Source organism: Hippoglossus stenolepis, chromosome 8 (genome assembly GCF_022539355.2).
Source record: "Hippoglossus stenolepis isolate QCI-W04-F060 chromosome 8, HSTE1.2, whole genome shotgun sequence".
Classification (NCBI taxonomy): domain Eukaryota; kingdom Metazoa; phylum Chordata; class Actinopteri; order Pleuronectiformes; family Pleuronectidae; genus Hippoglossus; species Hippoglossus stenolepis.
The window spans coordinates 17960316-17984109 of NC_061490.1; the positions used below are offsets into that span (position 1 = coordinate 17960316).

At 39.7% G+C, this 23794-nt stretch overlaps 4 protein-coding genes across 6 annotated transcripts in view; 3 read left to right on the forward strand and 1 right to left on the reverse strand.

Annotated features, from left to right (window-relative positions):
- The window catches only part of iffo1b (intermediate filament family orphan 1b), a 9428-nt gene extending 9422 nt beyond the window's left edge, over nucleotides 1-6 (forward strand). The window contains exon 9 of the mRNA XM_035162637.2: nucleotides 1-6. This exon is cut by the window's left edge and continues 264 nt beyond it. The gene's annotated coding sequence lies outside the window, so the exon portion shown is untranslated.
- Nucleotides 7-3724: 3718 nt separating this feature from the next.
- On the forward strand, nucleotides 3725-7762 carry si:dkey-260g12.1 (tumor necrosis factor receptor superfamily member 5). Its single transcript, XM_035162732.2, has 11 exons — nucleotides 3725-3813; nucleotides 3923-3992; nucleotides 4170-4212; nucleotides 4520-4630; nucleotides 4741-4884; nucleotides 5527-5620; nucleotides 5761-5786; nucleotides 6141-6257; nucleotides 6484-6506; nucleotides 6899-7007; nucleotides 7148-7762. Exons 2-11 carry the CDS (start codon nucleotides 3924-3926, stop codon nucleotides 7420-7422), a joined length of 1011 nt encoding a protein of 336 aa, XP_035018623.1. The 5' UTR covers nucleotides 3725-3813; nucleotide 3923; the 3' UTR covers nucleotides 7423-7762.
- Nucleotides 7763-7807: 45 nt separating this feature from the next.
- Nucleotides 7808-12718, reverse strand: cd27 (CD27 molecule). The gene is made up of 7 exons (XM_035162766.2): nucleotides 12629-12718; nucleotides 12237-12378; nucleotides 12005-12133; nucleotides 9934-10065; nucleotides 8672-8707; nucleotides 8465-8569; nucleotides 7808-8311 (listed from the first exon to the last, which is right to left on the reverse strand). Exons 2-7 carry the CDS (start codon nucleotides 12376-12378, stop codon nucleotides 8193-8195), a joined length of 663 nt encoding a protein of 220 aa, XP_035018657.1. The 5' UTR covers nucleotides 12629-12718; the 3' UTR covers nucleotides 7808-8192.
- Nucleotides 12719-15537: 2819 nt separating this feature from the next.
- tnfrsf1a (tumor necrosis factor receptor superfamily, member 1a) lies at nucleotides 15538-23336 on the forward strand. Of its 3 annotated transcripts, none has more exons than XM_035162712.2 (10): nucleotides 15538-15785; nucleotides 19119-19220; nucleotides 19332-19437; nucleotides 19554-19679; nucleotides 19783-19938; nucleotides 20028-20106; nucleotides 20668-20720; nucleotides 21049-21224; nucleotides 21312-21432; nucleotides 21563-23336. In XM_035162712.2, exons 2-10 carry the CDS (start codon nucleotides 19152-19154, stop codon nucleotides 21859-21861), a joined length of 1185 nt encoding a protein of 394 aa, XP_035018603.1. In that variant the 5' UTR covers nucleotides 15538-15785; nucleotides 19119-19151; the 3' UTR covers nucleotides 21862-23336. The 3 variants fall into 3 exon arrangements, with proteins under 3 accessions (XP_035018603.1, XP_035018605.1, XP_035018604.1); XM_035162714.2 differs by lacking the exon at nucleotides 15538-15785 and adding an exon at nucleotides 15819-16087; XM_035162713.2 differs by lacking the exon at nucleotides 15538-15785 and adding an exon at nucleotides 17245-18365.
- Nucleotides 23337-23794: the final 458 nt, after the last annotated feature.

A 23794-nucleotide genomic window follows, 5' to 3' on the forward strand; every position in this document is an offset into this window, starting at 1 on the left:
TTTTGGTCTGAGGAGATCGAAAGTGCTTGAGCAGCAGAGCTGGCTGACGCTTGAAGATGAATTTACTGTAAGTCAAAGGGCTGACGTCGCTCTGAGGCAGCGTGGAAGCGCAGAGCTGCAGAAAAGCGTAGCATGACACACACACTCACCAACAAACACGTGCTAGCCCGGGAATCTCACCATAACCATTCACATTTTAATAACCGCTTATCGTACAAATACTCAGTCCTGTGATAAATATACTTCTAACAAACCAATAAAAACAACAGGAAGCAGGTTTTAGTGGAAAGAGTGCAGTGGCGCTACTTTGACCTGGCATCGATACACGAAACAGCATAATGATGAGCATCAAATCGATAATTGATGATAATGAGCTTGATACGATGTCACGATTCAGCATTTTACTGCCTTAAAGCCGCAGATCCAGCTTTGTGTCTGCGTCATGTCAGATTAAAACCATGAGCAAAGTCAGGCTAAAGCGAAATAAATCATAACATGTGTGCTTTATCTGGCAAATGATTATAAAAGTGGAAAAACCATTAGCTGTGTGTAAAGTGGAGCAGCAGGAAGAGGTCTGTGCACGCCAACACGCCTTGTTGCTTTTAATCTGCGGCTAAATCGTTTCTGCTACAGTTCAAATGAATTTAATGTCACCGGCAGGAAGCACCAGCATCGTTACGGTTTCAGGCTGAAGAGGAAACCACACCGACATTGCAGCACTCACACACAGACATTTGGATCCTGGAATGAGTAGTTTCTCAGTGGGAATTGTCGAAAGGGAATTAGAAGCATGAACAAAGTGGAGCCAGGTGATGCGTTTTTCTGCAAACATTGAAATACTATGTGAAATGCATTGAACACCACAGATGAGATGTTTAAGGTTTGTGTTTTCTGTAAATGCTGCTTCACGAGAAACCCAGAGTAGCAGCCAAGGATGTAAATGTATCTGTAGAGTGAAACACAACTGATGCAGTCAGTCCAGTGCATTAACACCCAAGTGTCACATATAGGAGATGTTGATAATAAGTTTTATTTTACGCTTCAATAAGAGTGAAGGCCCAATGAGCTGCATGGTGAACCGATGTAAGGGAAACGTAGGAACAAAAAGATGGTCATGAAATAATGTGTGTTAGCCGGTGAGTGCCAAAATAAAATGAACTTGGTCACATTTTGAATCAACAGGAAAAAAAAAACAACGAATGACTAGCTGCCGAAGCTGTAACACCAAGGTGCTTGATGTATATAACTAAACCTATTTTTGAGCCTATAAACGTTTGCACATAGAAAGGAAGCAGAAATGTACTATATGAAACAATCCGCACTATAACTTGTGAAACATGTAACAAAAAAAAAAATGTCAAGACGCTGGAAATAGAAAAGTATCTTTCTTCTATTCATATTTTCCTCATCTTTTACATGTTGCAGGTGTGATACTAGAATAATAAATGAACACATACCTCATTTAGACTTTATTTAAATAGGTTTTCTCTGCACATTGAAACATGAGATTGAACTTGCACACATTCACGCCGCTTCAGTAAAACATATGTGAAGATAACGCTGGAAATAGTCACTGTCGGGGGGGGGGGACAGCCCCCCACCAATCAATCATCACTGATCTATTATCAGACACTTCGAGATATGGTTTCCTATGTGTGGTTGAATGTTTTCTTTTCTCCTTCTACTACAACTCACACTTCATCACTTTGTAACTGTAAAAAAAAAAGTGTGAAGTTTATTTAAACTCATGCATGTGTGGCTGGTGGAATCAGCTGACGGCTGTTTGAACCAGAGCAGGATCTCAGAGACATGAAACACACACACACACACACACACGTTTCCTTCTGTATGGTTTTACTTTCATGCACAGAGTGAGTCTCTATGTATGCATGTGCCAGTGTGTATGTTTATGAGTGTTTTATCTGTACAGTGAGTGTTTTTAAAGAAAAAGGCTTTAAACTGGCAAATGTACAACATGAAGAAGTAGGAAACATAACGAGTATAATTCGATGTCATCACTGTGTTTAGCAGTTTAACTTTAGGAAATGAAATCTGAGACTGAGTCGTCTTGTGATAATGATCACCCTCAAAAAAATTTATATATTTAAATCAAATGTCAATGGAGTTTTTTTCCATAGCTACTCTTCCTGTATGAGTGTATGTGGTTGCCGAGTAAAGTCGATTTAAAAATAACTCAAGTTTAAGAAATGAACTACTTATATGCAAATGCTTTAGCGAAATGACTGTACGATGGCTTTGATATACGTGTAAAGGAAATACAGCTTTGAATATATACTTGTGTTTAAAGTCTGCAAAGAAATGTCCACAACAATACGCCTGAAAAGAAACGGTTTGAATTAACGTGCGATGACGTCTAATCGGCTCCTCAATGGAATTCAAGGCAGTTAAAGTGTTTTTCAAAGTCACTTCTTCTGTGAAAGCCTCAAATCGTTTTGATCATATTTGGCGTCACTCCACAATTTGATGATAATCCTGGATGCTGATTGGCTGCTCCAGATGTGCAACTTTGCAATCTTTAAACATCAAGACAAAGCGATTTTTGGCTACAAAGCTTCACTGCAGAGCTACAGTATGTAACGTGTGGAGAGAGACTGAAAGAATAAAAGATGCATCTGAGGAGCGGACGTGTGATTGTTTGTTAAACATGATCCAAACTAACCAGAGAGTTGTTTCCAATTCCACCAATGAGAAATTTCTGTCAACACATGTGCGACAGTTTCCATGAAATGATCATTTGGGGCCCAAAGACGTCAGATTATCTACTGATGAACAAAGAAGCAAAAATTAAACAAACCGATACTAATTTATGCAGCAGTACCTTAGTTTTTTTCTACTTTCCTCTCCCATTACTTTAATAATTTTATTAGAGCCGGCACCTTCACTCATTCAGTCCTTGATTTTGAATCATGGACTTTTACTTTGTAATTTTTCTGTAAATTACTTTTTGCATAACTGCTATATTTATTTACACAAATGATCTGAATACCTCTACAGGAGTATGTACCACTCAGAACAGGGGCGTTGGGGCCCTGCGCTCAGAGGGGGCCCCCTGAGAAAGGCGGATTACAGTAGTTCAAATCAATGGCAATTTGGTGAGATCCTTGTTGAACATCTATGATCAAGTTTGTACTGGAGACTAAAACACCACTATGATCAGAGACCCCCTGACAAAGCCCCAGGCCATTAGCTCTCTGCCTCAAGCTTTTGCAAATGTAGAGGTTGGTTGAAGACGAGAATGTCTAGATGCATGTGTCAAAGTCCCTTCAAATGCTCTTGACTATAGCTTTAAATTGGGTGAACAGACCCTTTAATTGACCTTTAGCTACATTACATTTAGTTTCTGCTAAAGAAAAATGTTATGAGCAGACACTTGCAGCCTGTAGAACATGTAAGGAATATACTGGAATTAAATCGGAAATGAAATCATAACCGCCGCAATGAAAAGAGCCACTGCTCAATCAGATTGTTGAGTTCACTGCTGAGAAGACGTCTATCTCTTCTCTTCACTCTTCGTCAGAATTCACAGTTTGCCCGGAAATTGATGAGTCTTTGAAGCAGCAAATTAGTCAGAGAGCGGACGGCCTGAGAGCTGAGCGTGTAAACAAGACGGTAGCAGAATGGCAGAGATCAGTGGGCGAGGAAAGGAACACAAGAAACTGTAACCAGGTAAGGAAACAGTGACGAGGAGGGAGGGAGAGAGAGAGAGAGAGAGAGAGAGAGAGAGAAAAGTCCACACCTTGAGGAAGTTAACAGCAAAACAGAAGAAGACCAAAAGACATCATCATATTTAAGGTAAGAGTTTTAGATTTCCACCATATTTTAATCAAAAAAAACTTATTTATTTTACTTTCAAAGTGACAACCTGTTATCTCCTATGGATTTTTCTACCTTTTCTCGATAGAATGGGGCTTGTGCAATACTTTGTGATTGTCTTGATTTCTTCGGCACAGCTGGTGTTCACCTCCCCGCTGGTAACCTCATCCTTCAGTTTATTCACCTACATTATTATACATGCTCACAGAAAAACACTGTTCTTTGCTTTAAAGTGTAAGAAAAAGCTCAAACCTTCACAAACATGATCTGTGAGATAATTTTTGCTGCATTATTATTAAAGTGTTTGATTTCTATTTGTATTAATGTGTTAACAGGATTACACTGCCAGTGGCGGACAGCGTACAATGTGCCCTGCAGGTAAGAAAATCTTCATACGTGACATGAGCTTCTTTGCTTTTCTTTCTGTTCCTCATTTGGCTTTGACTCACTGTTTAAATGAATGAATTGATATCTGGAAATGATTATACTTATAACACTGAGACATACATTATTTATATTTCTCTCACCCTGTCTGCACATCTCTTTGTCTGTCTTGATGAAAAAATGCACGCACATATGATGTATATGACCACATCCTTCATTACTATGCAGTCTGAGAGAGAGAGAGAGCAGGCAGTGGCTTTTCTCTTTATCATCCGGTTGTTGTCACTCTCTGTTCTGTCAGGTAAGTATCAGAAGTCTGGCGCAGAGTGTCAGCCATGTCCTGCCGGAAGCTTCACAACTGACTGGAACCTAGATGACAGCTGCCACCGCTGCTTCACAGACTGCAGATCAGGTACACAAACCATGGGTCATTATGGCTGAATTCTTTTGCATTTCTAGGAACAAGATTTTGCTTTTGTTCAAAGATAAATCTGCAATGGCTTCTGTTTCTCTGTGTATCAGATTATCACCTGAAGGTGGTTCAGGGCTGCACCAGCACGTCCGATATAAAGTGCGTCTGTGAGGCCGGTTTCAAATGCACCAAGAACATCACATACACCGAGAACTGTGGATACTGTGTCAAGATCCAGCAAACGACCACAGCCGGTAAACACTGAGACTTTCTGTCATAAATCCCGCCTCCTCCATGTTAGTAGAGGGTTAGGGTTAGGGGACGTCCAGTAAGTTTGGTTTTAATTGGTTATTTGATGTTGTAAAAGCGCTGTGAAATGTCTTGATTGACAGCTGAGACTGATGTTCCATGGTGATTGGTGGTGTATTTTTGGGACTTGCAGCTCCATCCCTGGAACGCTACCACACAAACTCTGGCCAAAGATGGCGGCTTTCATAGCCGGGATATTAGCTTCGCATCTGAATAGAGGGAGGAGAACATTTGGCCAGAACATTTACACATAAGCCACCGAAGTTCTCTTAAATATCTAACTTATCATATCTAATGTCAAAAAACAAAATTCAAATTTTCAAAGCAACTACAATTCAAAATCCAGCGCTATTCTACATAACTCCCTGCAGCACAAAATGTTTTTACACCACACATCATTTTTATTCTGCTTGATACTGTACATGGTACTTTCACTTTCGAATGTATACATGTTAACACATTAGTCTTTTCTCATGTGCCTGTGAATGATCTGTTCCTGTTCGGCTTTTGAACTGAGATTCCGTTTTATCCTGTGTTTGTCTGAAATCTGAAACGAAACCTGTTTGTTTTTTGTTGTTCTCCATCAGCAACAGATGTGATCTTGGGAAACGATGAGCAGACTCCTTCCATCAATTCCTCAGGACAAAGCAGCTCCCATGCCAAACCTTGTCAACTTCTCATGTGAGTTAATGATTTCCTGAGATACAGGAAATGATCAAATGTCCCAGTTTCAAACTCTCGATTGTTGCACTGAACATGTAGATGACTTAAAATGATCTTAAAGTGACGGTGCATTACATTCAGACCCTTTTCTCACACAGATGTGGCCCTAAACCAACACTCGCAGGTGAGTGTGTATGATTCCGATTAAAAAAGTATGAGAGTAATATTGGTTTTGTTTTGAGACACATGATCAATTTTAACATGTTAGCAGCCTACTGACACTGGTAACATTTTCCTGTAGCACCACGATCATGTCAAACTATCTTTTACCTACATTGATAATATACGGATCTATTGGATGAATGATCTCAGTGGCATGGTAGTGCAGTGGTTGTTTCTGTGACTGGTGACCTGTCCAGAGTGGCCCTCGCCTCTCGCCCAATATCAGCTGGGATTGGCTTCTGGACCCTTACCATTACCTGCTTAATCTGACCACAGTGTGTTAGCAGTGTCATTGACTCCAGTTTCTATCTCTCAGGCGTGAAGAGCAGTCAGCTGGCAGCCATCTTGATTCCAGTGGTTGTTGTGGGATGTGTGGCTCTCGTGGTCCTGTTCTGCGTCCGTCAACCAGGAGATGAAACATGTTTCAAGCGAGGTACGATGGTGCTCACGTGCAGGACGGGCTGTCGCACATAAACCTTTGGGTTGAATCACTTCTGGAGAACAATAAACACTGAACATAAGAAGTGTAGAAATGACTGTGATTGGAGATTTGTCATGTTCTTACAGTTTCAAGGTTTCATATACATTCATTTTTAGATGAATGTAAATAAATCTCTATTCTCTACCAGTTCTCATTACTCAATCTACTGTTTTTTCAGCTATTGCAAAGCTATGTAATGAGGTAAGTGTCTAAAGTCTACGGCTAAGTGTTGCTGCCGCGCTGGAAAAAGAAAGAAACAGATCAGTATCACTTTATGATGTAAATGTATCACTTTATAATGTGATACTTTATTGTTATGACTTATAACCCTTCGCGTTACAACATTAAATGTATCAAGGTATTATTTGATAACTTATTATTGTTAAAACATAAAACTTTATCACAATATAATGGGGAAAGTTTTATGTTTTAACGTGAAAAGTTTTATGTTTGAAATGTTGTAAGATGATACAGATCCATTTTTTATTTTTCTGGCATAGCAGCAATACACTTCTCATTCTATCATGGATTTACATATATGGCATCATTTATCCTTTGTTTTCCTCAAACATGTCGGCCATGTTCTTGTTTAGGGAAGACGGGCTTCTGGTTCTTTCAAGTCAAAGGAGTCAAGTCACCAGTTCCCCAGAGACTCATTCATAGCAAAGCAGCAGCCACCTCCCCTCGCAGCAGCCAATCTGGGTACTGATGAGTGAAATGACAACTTTCATGTGAAATCCTTAAAGGAAGAAAATAAAAACAAGAGAAAAGACACAGTTGTACCTTCTTTGTAAGTAAGAGAAGTAAAACATTTGTGCATTCTTGACTTGATGTCTCTGTAGGTCCAGTCCATGTCCACAACCCGGGGACGGTCATCTTCAGCTTGATCAGCCAGTTTACAGGACAAGTCGGTTCGACAACTGAAGGTGCGAAGGCGGCTGAAAGAGTGGGCGCCGAAGAAGACGAGGAAAGAGACGGTCCTGTGTGTCACCCGACGTCCTCTCCCAGTGTTCATCTGTCCGAGGAGGAGAGGAGCGGGGAGATGGAAAACATATTCTTCCCCTCGCAGGAGCAGGGGAAGGACTACCACGTGTCCAAAGAGGAGGAGGAGCTATGATGCATCGCAGCATTCCCAGAGGATTTGTGTTGATGGTTATGACCATGACTCCAAACACAGGAAGGAATTATATAACTGTGGAACTACAGATGGGTGTGGAGCACATTTTATCGTCCTCTGACAAACTGTCAGGGGATTACAGTGCTCTACGGGGACATTATCTCCTGCAGGCTCTGGGAAAAAAGACATACGCACCAGAAACTGACAAACAGCTGGAAAAAGCTTCTGAATACTCTTTGAAAAACTCTGTCATCCCTCCCTAGTTAGTATCAGACCTGGATTTTGTATGTCTTTTACAATTAATAGACATTTTAATTTCAATAAAAGTTTATTTTGAGTACATTTGAGTAGACATATATGAAATTCATTGCAAAAAATTCACAGGATCTATAATCTAACCACAAAACTACAGCAAAAAGGTCTTTATATATACACAGATAAATGTAAAGGTATTAAATATAGACTATCTTTAACTTTTGTGTACCATAGTACATACCAACTGCAACACAGTGCACAATTTCTAAGTCATGCGTATCACAGTGTCCCTCTCTTTTCACTTTCTTTATCTCCATGTTTTATACACTTTTATCATCTTATCGTCACAGATGTCAAAGAGTCATGTTTCCACTCAGGAAACCGAATCAGTCCAGAAATACTTGACCTCTCAAGGTTCCTTCGCCAGCACGGACTGAAGTGGTGTTTGGCCTCATTAACCATAAATGTCCTTAGCAGCACAGGATGTTTGCTTGTAGCCTTTTCTTATCACCTATTTAGCATTTAAGGCACACATCAATAGGTTGGTCACATTCCCCGCAGACTTCCTGGACAGGCTTGGATTGATCGTCGTCCTCAGAGTATGATTGTTCTGGTTTGTCAGTAAAAAAGAAGCCTGAAGAGAAGAGGGGGACCATTTCATATAAATTACATTCAAACATGATGTAATATATCGCATAAGTATATATATATAAAAGTACTATGCTCAGTGTACTTCCTGTATTTGTATACTGCTGCAGTGTCTGTCTCATGACAATAATCTACTTACTGTCCTTGGACCTGATCCAGCGCAGTAGGGGCTTTATTTTTGTTACAACGACAAGTGCAATTCCAATACACAGGAGGGCGATTATCACCAGGAACCACGCTTTCTCTGTAAGAATGAAGGAAAGAGGCATTGTTAGAACACGTAAACAACCACTGGAATGAGAGATCAATCATTTCATTGGCACAGAGCCATGAGAGCTAACTTTACCTCCAATTGGTTGTTTGGGCTTGTTTGTTCCGAGGGCTGAAAGGAAAAAGAAGAAGAAAAAAACAGGAATACTTTAAACAGAATGAAGGCATTAATAATTCAACTGTTGGTTCAGATCAGTCTGTAAGCTCACACTGAGAGCACTTCTTTTTTTTTTTAAATCGCGTTAAGACGACCTGATCTATAATGACACAGCAAAATCCACAATAATGTGTCACGTTGTGTGTATGAGCGTATCCATGGATACTGCAGCTGAAACAACTGAGATTATCGGAATGATTATTTCTTTGCGTAGTTTTTAGTTACTACATCAGCACAGACCTGTTTCAACACAGCTAGCACTCAGGGATACTGTAATGTGTTGCTATGGTTACAGTGGCGTCCTTGAGTGCTGCAACACGTTGCCATGGTGCAGTGTGGCGCTATAGAAAGTTCCAGGGAATTTGCAGAGGGATTCACAGGGCTGCTTATTGCTGAGCCTTTACAAGAACAGTGAACCACTTTTTAAGTAGTGTGTTGTGGTTGAAATCGACACTGTCGATATCTGTAGTAAGCTATTGTCCTTCGTAGCTACATTTTTGGGATTTTGGCCACTTTGGAACAGTAAAAAAAGAAAAATAACTGATAGATGATCATTTTACAGTGTGAAGACTTTCTCCATATCAAAGCTTAATAGTTATAATTTTCTAGAGCATCTGGTACATATTTGACAAACAGTTTTTAAAATCTCATTTCACTCAGTATCAGTGACTGAGAAGTTGATTTGAAGGCCTGTTGAGGACACAATAAAGAGGCCAAACAATACATGTCAACTGTGTCTCATTGTTCCACTGCCTCATTACAGTGACAATGGACACACTGGTAGAAACAACTTGACTGTCACAGACTAAAATAATACAGCTGCATGTAAAGCAGACATTTAAAAGTAACTCAAAAGTTACTCTCCCTTGTAACCAACTACTTTTTATGCAGTCACATGATGATGGTTGTGGTTGAACCAGAAATATCACCAGATATATCACCCCAAATAGTTTCAAGGAAACTATTTGGGGTGATATATGGTTATGGTTAACTCAGTTTAGTTTGCCTCCCAGAATTAGTTTTCTTATAAATAGAATTGATTTCAGCAACAAACTCCAAATGCTGACTTTGTGTCTGACGTCTGCACCCAGAGCAAAGAAATTCAACTTCTATAAACTGTGTCACATATATCTTGTCTACTTCTATTTCAACGGGTCTATGTGAGTCGCTTTGTGTCTTACTGGTAGTGGCTGGAGGGAGGGTGGGTATCGGCACACACCGGGTGCAGGGTTTGTCTTTGCAGTTGTAGCCAGTTTTGCATCTGCACTCAGCGTTCTGAGTGAAACTACATCTTGACTTATACTCCATGTTAGCTGTGAAAACAAAGGGAAAAACGGTTTTCATTAGAAGAAAAAGTATAGTCATGAATCTGAGTGTAATCGTGAGAGAGACGGACACACCCATACACGAAGGCTGATGTTAAAGTGTGGCAAACCGAAAAGTGAAATGAATCACAACTTGGGCCGGGCAGGTAGAGATTCTAGCTTTTAGTCATAAGATGGTTATACCGTCACTGTAGATAACACGTCAGACACAGAAGCAACTGTTATCTCCCTGTTAAGCTAGAATTTCACTTTGATGAAACATTTTCTTACAGATTACGTGCATTCTCCAGTGTGATCTGACAAATGATCAAACGATGGGCCATTTTCATCACTACACATATATGTATATTAGCAACTTAATCCATTTATTTGATGCCATTTATGGTCATGAATCAGAGAGATGTCATATCTTAGTCTGGTTAAAAGTTGTATATTAGCTGATGTAACCACACATGTAGACAGGATACAAGTATGGCTAAAAAAAGTTAAAACGATTCATTATCTCAGACGCAGACGTCTTGACTTGAGACGACCTGACTTCTTCTTGAAGCTGAAAACAAAAAGTCCTCAAAAACACCATTAGCTCTGAGAAGTAACTGTGACCTCAGACCAGGACTATTGCTCAGCGGCTCTTTGGTAGGGTTGAGTGGTTTGCACTCAATACTTCGCTTTGTAAATACAAATACTTTGGGAGCCTTCAAATTACTATCAATCTAAGATACTAATATTCCTTCCACTGGATAATCTCTGGATATACGAGCATGGGATGGGATTTGAGGACTGAAAACGTTATTCTGTCATAAAATATTATTTAAGTTTTAGATTCAAAATTAAACATTTTGAACAATCACATTCATCCTCCCTGATTCTAAACACTGGGGCTTTAAAGAGGTATCAAAGACAAGAGCTCTGCACGTATTGGCAGATTTAAAATATGGTTATCGCTGCACCTTTAACACCGGATTTAAATATGTAAAATCAAAAGTCAAAGAAAATGCTACACTATTCATGTACCCACAGTTCAGACTGAGAATCACAAACTCTCTATGTGTTTTCTGTCTTCTGTGTTTTCCACTGTGACATTTGGAAATAAGCACAACAGGCTGTTTTGCTCACCTGTAGCAGGGCAAAGACCTGACTAATAATAAATGACATTTGTGTCTGCTGCTCTTTTCCGATGTTTACCACTTTTCTGTGTTTTTCTATTTTTTCCACTGACATGACGATGGTCTATTCTTTTTTAACACCTTGGTGGGCTGTGCTGCTGCTGTTGATCATATCAACATGATTACCCCACCCCCCTCTCTCTCATCTCTGTCTGACTGTATCCCACCATACCCCACAGAATGGGAAATCCCCCCTGTGTAAGTGACCTTAATGTTTCTCGGGCAAACTTCTCTGAAGTCCTGATGCGCAAAGTTGAGTAACGTTCTTTGGCCTTATTTATGGGTGTGTGGTATAACTGATTCCAGTCATACATCACACACAATCACACACAATCACACACAATCACACAATCACACACACACACACACACACACACACACACACACACACACACACACACACACACACACACACACACACACACACACACACACACACACTCAAATACTTGTTTCTGTCATATCACAACCAGTTCAACATCTGCTGATCTGTTTCAGCTCATATTTGTAATTGTTTTTTCTGCTCTTATCTGTTTTTTCAACAATTGGCAGACAAACATAAACATTTATGTTCTTTGCCCTGGATAACATTTATTATCAGAGAAAATGGGCAAGATAACAGAGTGATAAAATCTCCTGTAGGACACATTTTAAAGCATCATTTCATCTCTAGAATTGAAAATCATATAAAACATGTTAATATCACTGTACTGACACAGTCACTGACAGTCTCAAAAGGCTTTAATTGTGGAATTACTCACGATGTTCGCAAAGTTTGCAATTTGAACAAGTCAACGCCACATTGTAAGTATCAATGTATCGTTCCCCCTCGCAAGATACACACACTCTTGTACATGAGTTGTTGTGCTGACGCGGATTCATATGATGACCTACAGAACACACACATAAAGAGTAGTTACACTTACAACCTGATTTAACCTGTCTGCCTCAAAACCATAATATATATCATGATGAATATAATAATCACTACACCTGGTGGGCACATCTCACAGCAAAACTTGGATTCAACCACTGGCCAGGGATATTGTGTACTACTGCAATCTAGGGGAAACACAGATGAGAGGAAAGGGAGACTGCACAGGAGGAGGAAAGCAACATGACAGAGTAGCTGCATCTGGGAAAGGGAGAAGGAATGAGGATGAGCAGAAAGAAGAGGAGGAGGAACAGTGCTTAACATTACTGACACACTTCAGATTTGAAAAAAACATATACCCGGTAATACTGAAAATGTTGCCTTATATGCCTCCAAACACTCATCATTCTATACTGCAGGTGAGATCACAGAAACATATATTAATAAATCAACTAACTTCAGCACTTATATCAGCACAGCTATATACCAAATATCTGGTTACTGTACTTACGGCGGATGAGGAGGTGAGAAGAGATGCGTCCTGCGACCCTCTGTGTGTGAGACTGAACAGGGGACAAGAAGTGTCTCAGGGGAGTTTTCATTCAAGACGTAAGTGATGACTCAATTTGATAGACCAACATTTTGACAGTTTCTTTGCTCTCTGCCCCCACACACACACACACACACACACACACACAATCAGATATTTAGTGACACAGGAGGCTCAAACTGGTTATATTGGTTTTATTATAACCTATTATGACCTTTTCTAATGCCTGAGGGTGATTCTAATTTAAATTACACCAGAGTGTACTGTCCCCACAAATAATAAGTGATGCTGGCCGTGAATGGATTGATGTTGTTCTCAGAAATCGCTCCTATTATAGAGTGAACTTTGTGGTCGTGAGAACTTTTTGAGTCAATCAACAATACCTAATTAGCATTTGTGTGTAGTTCTTTCCCAAACACAAGAAAACAGTAAATCTTGTCATCAGTGATTTTTTTTAAGAAGAAAAAAGTATGAAGATCTCAGGAAAATAAATTAAAGAAGAGGAGCAGAGTCTCCTCAGTCGCCCCTGGTCCAAACCATCGTCAACTTCTGCTGCATCTTAAACTGAGAGGCTGACATGTTCTCCTCTCACAAACCACTAGTCTCTGCCTGAGCTCAAGTTTCACAGAAACCAGACCCCGACACGTGTCAACTGTGAAACAGAAGTGGCGTCTTAAAGGAGCGTGTGGCAGCAGCACTCAAACAAAGTCCAGTGATGACTGAGCGAAAGAATGACTGAGCAACAACACAACTCTGAGCTGAGTAAACCTGGTCATGCTTCTCTTGAGGTTTCACTATCACTGCTGCTTGACCGTATAAGATTACTGTGCTTGCTTGGAGCTTTAGAGCAATCTTTGCCCGGAAGACGTGGGCGTTATTCAGTAAAAATGGCAATAAACAAAAGCTAATCTGCAGAGCTGAATTACTGTGTGACACTCAGCAGCATGAGTGTGTGCATGACAGGAGCCTGCAGTCTACGTGTCTGTGCCAATCTAGGTAAAGAGAGGAGGAGGAGGAGTGGTGCAGAGATGAAGACCTTTTTTGTGTTTGCACTGAAAGGAAGGATGTGGTTTTTCTACTTGTCTCTGCTGATTGAGCTCTTTCAATTACTCTTCAGGAGACGTCATGCGCATCTCTGTCCTCCTGTCTGTCTGCTCCTCTTTATATTCATTTATTTCTTTAATATAAATGATGCTGTACGCAACTGAATTTGCACTCTACACTACCATTACTTTTGAACCTGTATTTATTATGCCTACCTTTATGGGTTTTTTGTTTGTTATTTTAAATGATTTTAACTCGGGCACTAAGTTGCACTTTATGCTTTTTGGTATTGTCGGTAAACTCGTTGTTTGTGCACTTGAGTCCTGAGAAACACAATTTGTTCCACTCAAGGTTTTCCCAAAATTGGCTGGAATGACATAAATGAACTTGAAACTTGAACTTAATTACTAATTATCTCTATTTTTCATTTCTATATTATATCTGTTAGTTATAGTGATACTTAAAAAGCATTAGCTTAAAATCTATTCATGGACACAGTGATAAATATATATCATATGAAGTTTGATCAGTTAAAAAACACATTACGAACAATTACATCCAGTGTCCATATTCAGTATTTTATAAATAAAATGTGCCACCTCTCTTTGACTAAAAGGCAACAAAAGGCGCTGATCAATACTAATCAATAACGGCTGACACAGTGGGATTGTGCACCACTAAAGAAACAGCTGAGGACTATAGTATTGCTAGACCAATGCTCTAGGTTCTTGAAGCAGATACTGACATTCGGGAGATTAAAACCTCCTGTTGGCTGATAGCACTATAAACAAAAACATCTTGACATGAAGGATTTGTTTCATTCATACTGATTCTTTTACAGTTGAAACAAATCAACATTCTCTCCGATGGACAAAGTGGTGACACTGTTTCTAAATGTCACTTTATTTAATATGCCAACATAAACACTTAGTAGTACAATATCAGCAGAAATCTGAAATGATCAGAAGCTCTAACTCTGATTATCCTGTGGTCGTGTCTGTAAAATTCCTCGGTCAGTCCTCAACCATCCCTTAGTTATGCTGCTGTAGAAGGAGTTTGCTGGGACAACTCCTGTGACCCACTGAGCACTTCCCTCTGTCTTCTCTCTCTCTCTCTTCCCCATGTATTTATGTCACACTCCACATTAACTGTGTGCCACCTGCCCGGCCTCACTCTGCAGGTGTCTCTGACTCAGGAGCTGCAGGACGCAGATCTGACACTGATTCTAATTACCAATTCATTTTCAGTTCAATGTTGGTGTGGATCCAGATCAGGAGGCGAATCCAAGTGGGTTTTTTTTTTTTTTTCTTTTTTCATTTTCTTCACCATTTTCATAGTTTTCCCTGAGAGTAATTCGTGGATCTTGATGAAAGAAATCTGGCAAATTTATGGGAATTATGTTGAGTGCCTATACTCAACTGAGTGCCTAATCTAGTTTTGTTATTATTTCATTGTATATCAAATGATTGTGGTCATTTGTTGTTCTTAAAATAAAATTAATTGTTTTATTTTTGAAGTAATTATTATCATTATTATAATCGTTACTATTACTGTTGTTATTCATATTATTATTGTAGTGAGTCACCTGCAGACTTAAGACTTCTCTTTCGACTGGTTGTGTGTGTGTGTGTGTGTGTTTATGTATGTATTTTATATTTGTGTTATTTTGTGTATGTGTGTATGTGTGTGTGTGTGTGTGTATGTGTCTGTGTGTGTGTACGTGTATGTGTGTGTATGTTTGTGTACGTGTATGTGTATGTGTATGTGTGTGTGTACGTGTACGCGTGTGTGTACGTGTACGTGTATGTGTGTGTATTCTCTCTCTGTGTGTGTGCCCCCCACAGGTGACTTTCTTGCCAGTGGCTTATTACACGATTCCTTGAAACGGTCTCGTGACTCAGCCTCTTCCCGTCAGACTGCGCCTCCCTCTTGTCGCTCCTCTGCTCAGGATCCTCTCTCCTCGGTCGCTCGGCTTCCCGGTCAAAACAACAAGTTTCATTAAAAATCCCTTTACGGCTCGAACGCGGCGACTTGTGGATCTTTACAGAGGCGCTGAGCCCCGGTGCTTATCCAGGTACGTGGCGGTAAAACACCTCTTGTGTGTCGGTGTGTGTGATTCATATCGTCCGGCTGTGGGCGAGCTGCGGTGTAAAACTGGAGCAGTTAAAGCGAAACCAGCGACGGCAGAACAGTAGATCAACTCCTGTGTGTTCGCTCCTCGTCTGATAACATCTGTCCAGGCTTTCTGCTTCTAACGCGACTTCTACGCGAACAGGGAAGTGAAGCTAACAAACAAGCTACAGGAACATGTCGGATTCCGTGAAGTCTCTCGATTTGAACTTGCCCAGAGAGTCACATCCGTAAGGTTGTTTAAATGTGAGTTTTCAAGTCCACCTTAAATGACACTGCTTATGTTTTAGCCTAAAAGGTCAGGCAATAGTTCAATCTGAAAAAATCTGATAAGATACGAGATGATATGATACGTTACGATGCGTTACAATACATTATGCGTTACAATACGTTATGATACGTTATGATACGTTACAATATGTTACAATACGTTATGATATGTTATGATACTTTACAATACGTTATGATATGTTACAATACGTTATGATATGTTACAATACGTTACAATTCGTTATGGTACATTACAATTAGGGCTGTCAAACGATTACCATTTTTAATCAGACTAATCACAGGGTAGCTGTGATTAGTCACGTTTAATCACCATTTCTAAATGCCCGACAAATCCCCCTTTTCTCTGTATATTGTTGTGGGACCGGAAAGATAAATGACAGAAGGCAAGTTGATGACAAGTCCAAATGATAGAGTTATTAAGATTGAAAAATGATATAAAATCAAACTAAAACATACCACACCATAATTACATGTGGCTGTCTCTTGGCTATGCCTCTGAGCAAACATAGGATGATGTTATTTAGAACTTCTTTTTTTTTTATATCAAACTCAAAGAACCTTTATCCTCAATAATTGGGGCTTCTTGGCCTTTTTTTTTTTTAAAGCAAATATAGGATGGTTGAATCAAACTTTTGTCTTTTCTTTTTTAAATCAAACAACCAAACCTTTACACAATTAAATGTGAATGTGAAATCTGAATCTGAGCCCATCTGCAGAAGCAGGGTTGAGCCAGTTCACACTTCAGCTCATGCAGATGAGAATGAACTAGTTCACGTTCATAGTTCATCTTTTATTGGGGATGACTTAGGTGACAAACGTCAGGTCACGTGTTTGGTTATGAATCGATGGTGTCGGATCATGTCTGCGTGTCGCTCCGCTCATTTTAACACTGAGTCCTGACTGTGAGCGTCTTGTGTTGGACTGAACTGTAAAATGTTGACGGGTCATTTTCATGATGTTTAAATGCAGCCTCGTGAACTCTGGAGCGGATCAAACAAACACTAAGTGACTTCCTGTACTGATCAGGTCCTGATAACTAGTGATCTGTGTTTATTAGTTCCAGTGAGAGCAGAAGGGAGGAGGAAACAGGAACTCCAGCTCGGTACAAACCAACTGCAGCTTCTGCTCTGATCGTGACGCAGCTGGTCACTGGGCAGCTGTGACCAGAGAAACTCTGTGTTTCACTGTTCTTCTACAAAGTCACTGACCGGCTGCTTCACGTGACCGAGCTCTGATCTCACTGCGTGTGAGTAAGTTAACGCGTTAATTCCACAAATGAATCATCCCGCCTTATCGCGTTAATTTTGACAGCCCTAGTTATAATACATTATGATATGTTACGATACGTTACAATACGTTATGATATGTTACAATATGTTAAAATCCGTTATGATACGTTATGATATGTTACGATACTTTACAATACGTTATGATGCGTTGCTATAACTTATGATACATTACGGAATGATCTGGATATTATACATTACGATACGTTATGATACTATAATCCTTTATTAGTCCCACACCAGGGAAATTTACAGTGTTTCAAGGGGACAGTTAAAAAAATAGACATTGGTAAAATAGTAACAAGTAAATATGCAATACTTAACAATTCAAGGAAAATAGAAATATAGATAATAAATGGAATAGAACTAATGTATACAATGTAAACAGAATATATACAGTGTGGGGATATATATACAGTGTAACAGATTACATATAAGATATAGAATAGCGCAGAGAGAAATGAATTTTGCACAGTTAAGTGAGTTAAACCTGATAAAATAAGATAATCCTTCATAAATCCCACAGTAGGGAAAAGGTCTGTGTTGCATCAGCAATAAGGACAGTCAAAAATACACATCAGTAGAAGTAATATGTAAACATACAATATAAACGCAAGGAAGAATACAAGTATGGAATGGAATGGAAATAATATATACACTCTAAACAGAATATATATACATTGAGCAGAGTATAGAAATCTCAGTTTGAGGTATATTTAAGCTAAGAGGTGGTTGCATCAATACATGATTCAGCTTAATAAGAAATTGTTCCTTGCAGTTTCGTTTCACTTGCTCATGTGCTGAGGAAACCACCAGCGAAACTTCAGCCTCCTCCTCAAAATTATTACTCAAGTTTACTCGCATACTGATTATTAACTTGGAAGGAGGCTTGTTTTCTCAAATCACCTCCTGTAGCAGAAGTCTTTAAGGTGGACGTCTTAAAACAGGTAAATATAAACCATGAATGTCTGGTTAGATGCAAAGAGGGACATGGAGAATATGTCTGTTGTAGTTTGTTTCACGTGATCAAGTCAGGGCTCATTAAATGAAGCTTGGATAAAATGTATATTTGTTACTCGGTAAATGATGCAACGAAGGCTTCTGAACTTTCCTCCTAAAAAAGTACTTTTAGTCAAGTACTCTACTTTACTTGAGTATTTTCATTTGACACACACTTCCATTCCACTATAGAGAAAAATATTGAACTTTTACTGGCAGATTTAGTTATAAGTAACTTTTAACATGAAGATTTTACACAGTGGATTATATAACACATTTTAAAAAAAACAAACAATAGATTTAGTCAAAGATTAAACCAGTGGTTTCCAACCTTTTTGGCTTCTGACCTCTTCCAACTTCTTTCCACAACGTTTATTTGCGATCTTGTTCTCTTGGCAATCGCTTCAGTGTTTGTAAAGAGATTTCACAACCCAAATGAATGACAGCCTGATGTACAGTTGCATCCCTTCAGAGCCTTGTTCAGTAAAAACCATTATGCCAACCTTTACTTTGCAAGAAACAACATTGTTAAAGATGAATTCAGTTTGATTAAATTGTACATTTAAAGACATTTAAAGCTTTGAATAATGACTCTAACTTAGTTGTGTGTTTGCCCAGAAGTGAAAGAAGAAGAAGTGCACTATATTGTTTAGTAATTCACTCACGGTTAGAGGAACTTTACTGATTGTTGTACCTTGCAGGTGGCCTCACATGGATTGAGTTAAACCTGTAAAATGGAGGAAGCTGGACACAGAGGACGGAGGAATAAAAATCCCCCTGTGGGCACAATACTGCTCCTCATGGTGAGAAAAACCTAAAGTACTTCACTCATAGAATTAACAAAAAGAGAAAAACAATCCTCTCATGGACAATAAACTTTTTTTCTGGACATTCATTGTCTATTTTTGTTGCAGTGCATGGTCGTTCCCACTTTGGCATATTTGCCATCTTCAGAGTCCACGTGTCCCACTGACGACTACTCCCCTGCAAAGGGAATTTGTTGCAACAAATGTTTGCCAGGTACAGAGACACACATGACACACAGTAGCGTGCTCATTACCCGAAATATCACACAGGCAGATGTCGTCTTATGCTATAGATCGATTTTACAAAGTCTTGACATTAATGTTTTTCAGGTAATAAGCTTGTAGAGGTGTGTAATGCTACGGGTCACAGAAGTAAATGTGCTCCATGTCCTACTGGACAATTCATGGATAAGATTAATTACTCCACCAGATGCAGAGCGTGCAGTGTCTGCAAAGGTACAGCAACATTACCTTTTTCTGACTCATTTCAATTCTTGGATTTACCAGTGTTGCACCAATGGATGGTTTTCTTAATCCACCTCTTCTCTGTTTTTCACAGCGACAAAGAATGAAAAGACTCTAAAAAAATGTGAAAAAGACCAAAACACTATTTGTCAATGCTATGACGGTCATTACAGATCTTACATCGACTCAGTAACGTACGAGTGTCGCAAATGTGCACAATGTGGACCTGATGAAAAGGAAAAGCAAAACTGTAAGTGTTGAGACGTGACTGTTACACAAACATCAGTGTTGAGTAAATTATTATTATTTTTATCATTTAATTATTCTTGTTTTGCACAGGCACAAACCTGACAAACACAGTTTGTGAATGTAAGGAGAACTACTACAGAGTCAAAAAAACGTGTGAACCCTGCAAGAGGTGAGTCTACACCATTGTTGTTTGTGCACGCTCTGTTCCCATCATGCGGTCTGTGATGGTGTTATTTAGAGTCAGATAGGGAAGTTGGTTTGATGAATTGAAACTTGCAGCGCACTTCCGACTTTGTTCAGTTTTTTTATTCGTTGTTCACAGAGGAGAGAAGTTGGGTGTTAAAAACTGGGCTACTGACATTGTAACACAAAACGACAAGCGTCCAGTTGTTCAATATATTGACTCTTGGGCTCCTGTTTTCAATGAGGAGATATGTGTAAGATAAAACGAGGAAAAAAAAGATCGGAGCCTCTTAAAATCCCACAATCCTCAGCTAGTCTCTTGTTCACATAGTGTGAGTGTGGCCATTTAGTAACTGTGACAGATGAAGAAATATTTCTCTTTCATTTCTACACCAATTTCCTGTGTAGTGTGACTCTAACATTGTACCTGAAGTGTTAACACTTGCTGGTGTTGAAAATACTTCTCGGCCTCTGTGTTAATCACTTCCTCTTGAGATCTTCCAACTTCCTCTTTAACGCTGTGACACGTCTTCTCTGCTCTCCACAGTTGTACCAGTGAGTGCAACCATGGCTGTCCACTTCCTAGTCTGAATCCAAATGGTGAGCATATGACATATGAATATACGTGATATGATTACACTGGTTTCCAGAGTAACCAAAGCTTTGCTATAAGAATAAAGTTACCTTATAATAAATGATATAGTCACATTGATTCGTGTCAGAATATGTTAAAATCAACTGGTTTTAAAATTGGAATAACCAATTCCAGCTGCACAGTAACAAACTCAAATCCATCTATTTACTGCTGCTTGTCCAAATTTACATTCTAGATTTTATAAAACTAGAATGTAAAAAAACACAATTTCTTTTTTAACAATTATCCATCTGTGTCCTTTTTTCCTACGCGTCCTTTGTAATCACCATGAAGGTAACGACAGAGGAGAGCAATTTTTCACAAACATAATTGCTGGAGTTGTTGCTGTGGCTCTTGTGTTGTTGGCGCTGGTCGCTCTCATCACTCACGTGGTCACTAAACGCTCCATCAAGAAGAAGTGGGCACAGCCGTCCTCCCAACCGACTGATGATTCTCCGGACTCTTCCGAGGTAAACTGGTCTAGCTGCCTCTGGTAACTTTTCACCACTGGAATAACATTTATATTCAACACATTTTGATCTGCTCTTGTTTCATAGGTGGTCCTGATCTGTAGTGAAGGATGTTCAGACAACAGCAGCGTCGAAGTCACTCCCAACAGCTCTGTGAGTGACCAGCTGCCACCCAATCTGCCTGACTGTGTCCCCCTGGAAATCGAGAGTGAGTGGATTTAATACTGTGCATAGCAGCATGTTCCAGTGTGTTGACTCAAACATACAGCGCACTGTTGTACTAACTCTTATCGCTTCCTCTCAACACACCCCTCCCCTCTTCTTTACCCCGTCTTCAGCCTCTGACCTAATCTACTCAGTGTTGGATCTAGTTTCTGCGCTGCAGGTGAAGCAGCTGGTGCGTACTCTAGGTGTGAGGGATACAGAGATCGAACAAGCAGAGCTGGATCACCGGCCCTGCAGGGAGGCTCACTACCAGATGCTGCGGTTGTGGGCTGAGAGAGTGTCTCGTGCGGATGGAGGAGGTCAAAGTGGAATGCTGCACTGGCCTTTGTTGCAGGAGTTGTTGGACAAACTGAGGACGATGCGCCTGGGAGGGGTGGCCGAGGAGCTGGAGACAAAGTACAGCTTTCAGTAATTCACCGACGCTAACAAAAGCTTATGAAACCAAGTATTGTTCTCTTTGGAGACCCCCTCACGGACAGCCTCAAAGCAAAAAGACACGGGGCTACCACCAAAGCAGCAGTTTTACTTCAAAGCCAACCAGCATCACTGAGGGATCTACCTCTTGTTCCCTTCACCCACTGAGACGACAAGACCAAACTCCTGAGAGGGACTGATGGAAACGTTCGGGGAGGGGGAGCCACTGAAAATAGGATTTTTCCGCTGATAAACTCTGCTCAACCCTTTGTAATGAACTTCCAGCAATGCATGTGTATGTGTACTTATGTGTTTTTTAAAGTTTAAAGAGTACACATTTTGGGTAATGGGCTTATTTTTTCCAAGCGTTAGTTGAGAATATTGACACCACTTTCACAATGTGAACATTCTCTTTTTCTTATCGAACTCATCCAGTCAGAGAGCAAATATATAATATAATTACATAGTATAATATAATCTATGAAGATCTTTTTATACACGGTGTCTCAGATGCGGTGTTGCATTAGTATCACTGCACTGAATGTCTTTGGCAATATATGGGAATAATAGTCTTTAGGATTTCATACTAGACTAGTGACTTGTTACTGTACAGAATGCTTTCGATAATGTAATTTGTACCGAATCATATTTTCATGTGGCTTTATCAACTTTTTATTGAACAGCAGACATTTTTTGCTATTATCTGCCATTTGAAGAGTTGGCCAATTAGATGATTCCATTTATGTCAAAAGTCACTTTTGCAAGGTGACAAGGTGCCGAAAGCTTAGGAAGCTATTTACCTAGTCCTTTCCCTGCCCTCTGTCCAGGGGCAGATCCATGGGCGAGGCCAGGTAAAATAAGATTTTTTTTAAGTAGCAACTCACTCACAATAAAGTTATTGTTGCTAACCATTTTAATTTTCTAAGCTTCTTTGAAAAAATGCATTGATGTGTGGCTTTGCTCTAAGCTATAGCGCAAACTGTAAACAAGAAATGACTTAAATGTGCACCTTACTGAATCAGGATCTGTGCAACGATGTTGGACATAAGATTACAGGTAGTACACATTTTAATGGTGACTATTTACCCTGTACCATGAAGTTAACTGGTAATGTTTTAGTAGTTCCTGCTTATAGTGGGTAAAATATATCCCTCTGCTGCGTCTTACAGACGTTTCACAGTCCCATTATCATTCTTTTAAGCCCCATTATACAAGCATTATTCATGACTGTAGGACAGAACGGGACACACCTTGTCTCAGCCTGTCTCAGCCAAGCAACTTTTATAGGACCAGTTCCAGCCTGCAGATTCTGATATGAATCAGTCATGCTCTCTCGGATTAGAGACTTGTCATTCCAAAGCACTTTTGTATTTTACTTTATGAGATGGAAACATGTATCGAGCGAACAATCAATGCTGAGCAGCAGCCATGTTAAATGTAAAACTCTGATCTTTGAATAAATGTATCTTTTTATGTTGGACTGGATGTGTTTGTGTGGAGGCCTCGGGCGGCTACTGTTTACACGGTGACAGTGTATCACAATGAGGATGTACAGTAACCCTCAGGCTCACTGCCAGTCTTCATTCCAGCCTCAAGCCTTAGACATTAATCACACGTTTAGGGGCATTTTACTTCCCGTTGATTCCACTGCCAAGTCTTTGACCTGTTCTGTTTTGTTTTCTTTTCCGGTAAGCTACATTCTTTAAACGTAGCTACCGGAAAGGTAGCTACATTAAATTCTCCTCTTCCCCATGACTCACTTCTTCCTATTTTCACTCTGTTCTCTATCAAACACCCTATGCTCATACTTCATTTCATATCAATGCCTTTCTTACTGTTATGTTATAAGCAGATTTATTTTTTTTCTTTACAAAAAAAATGATTTCCTCCTGTTTGCTCAGGGGTGGTCAATAACCCTGATGGACATGAAA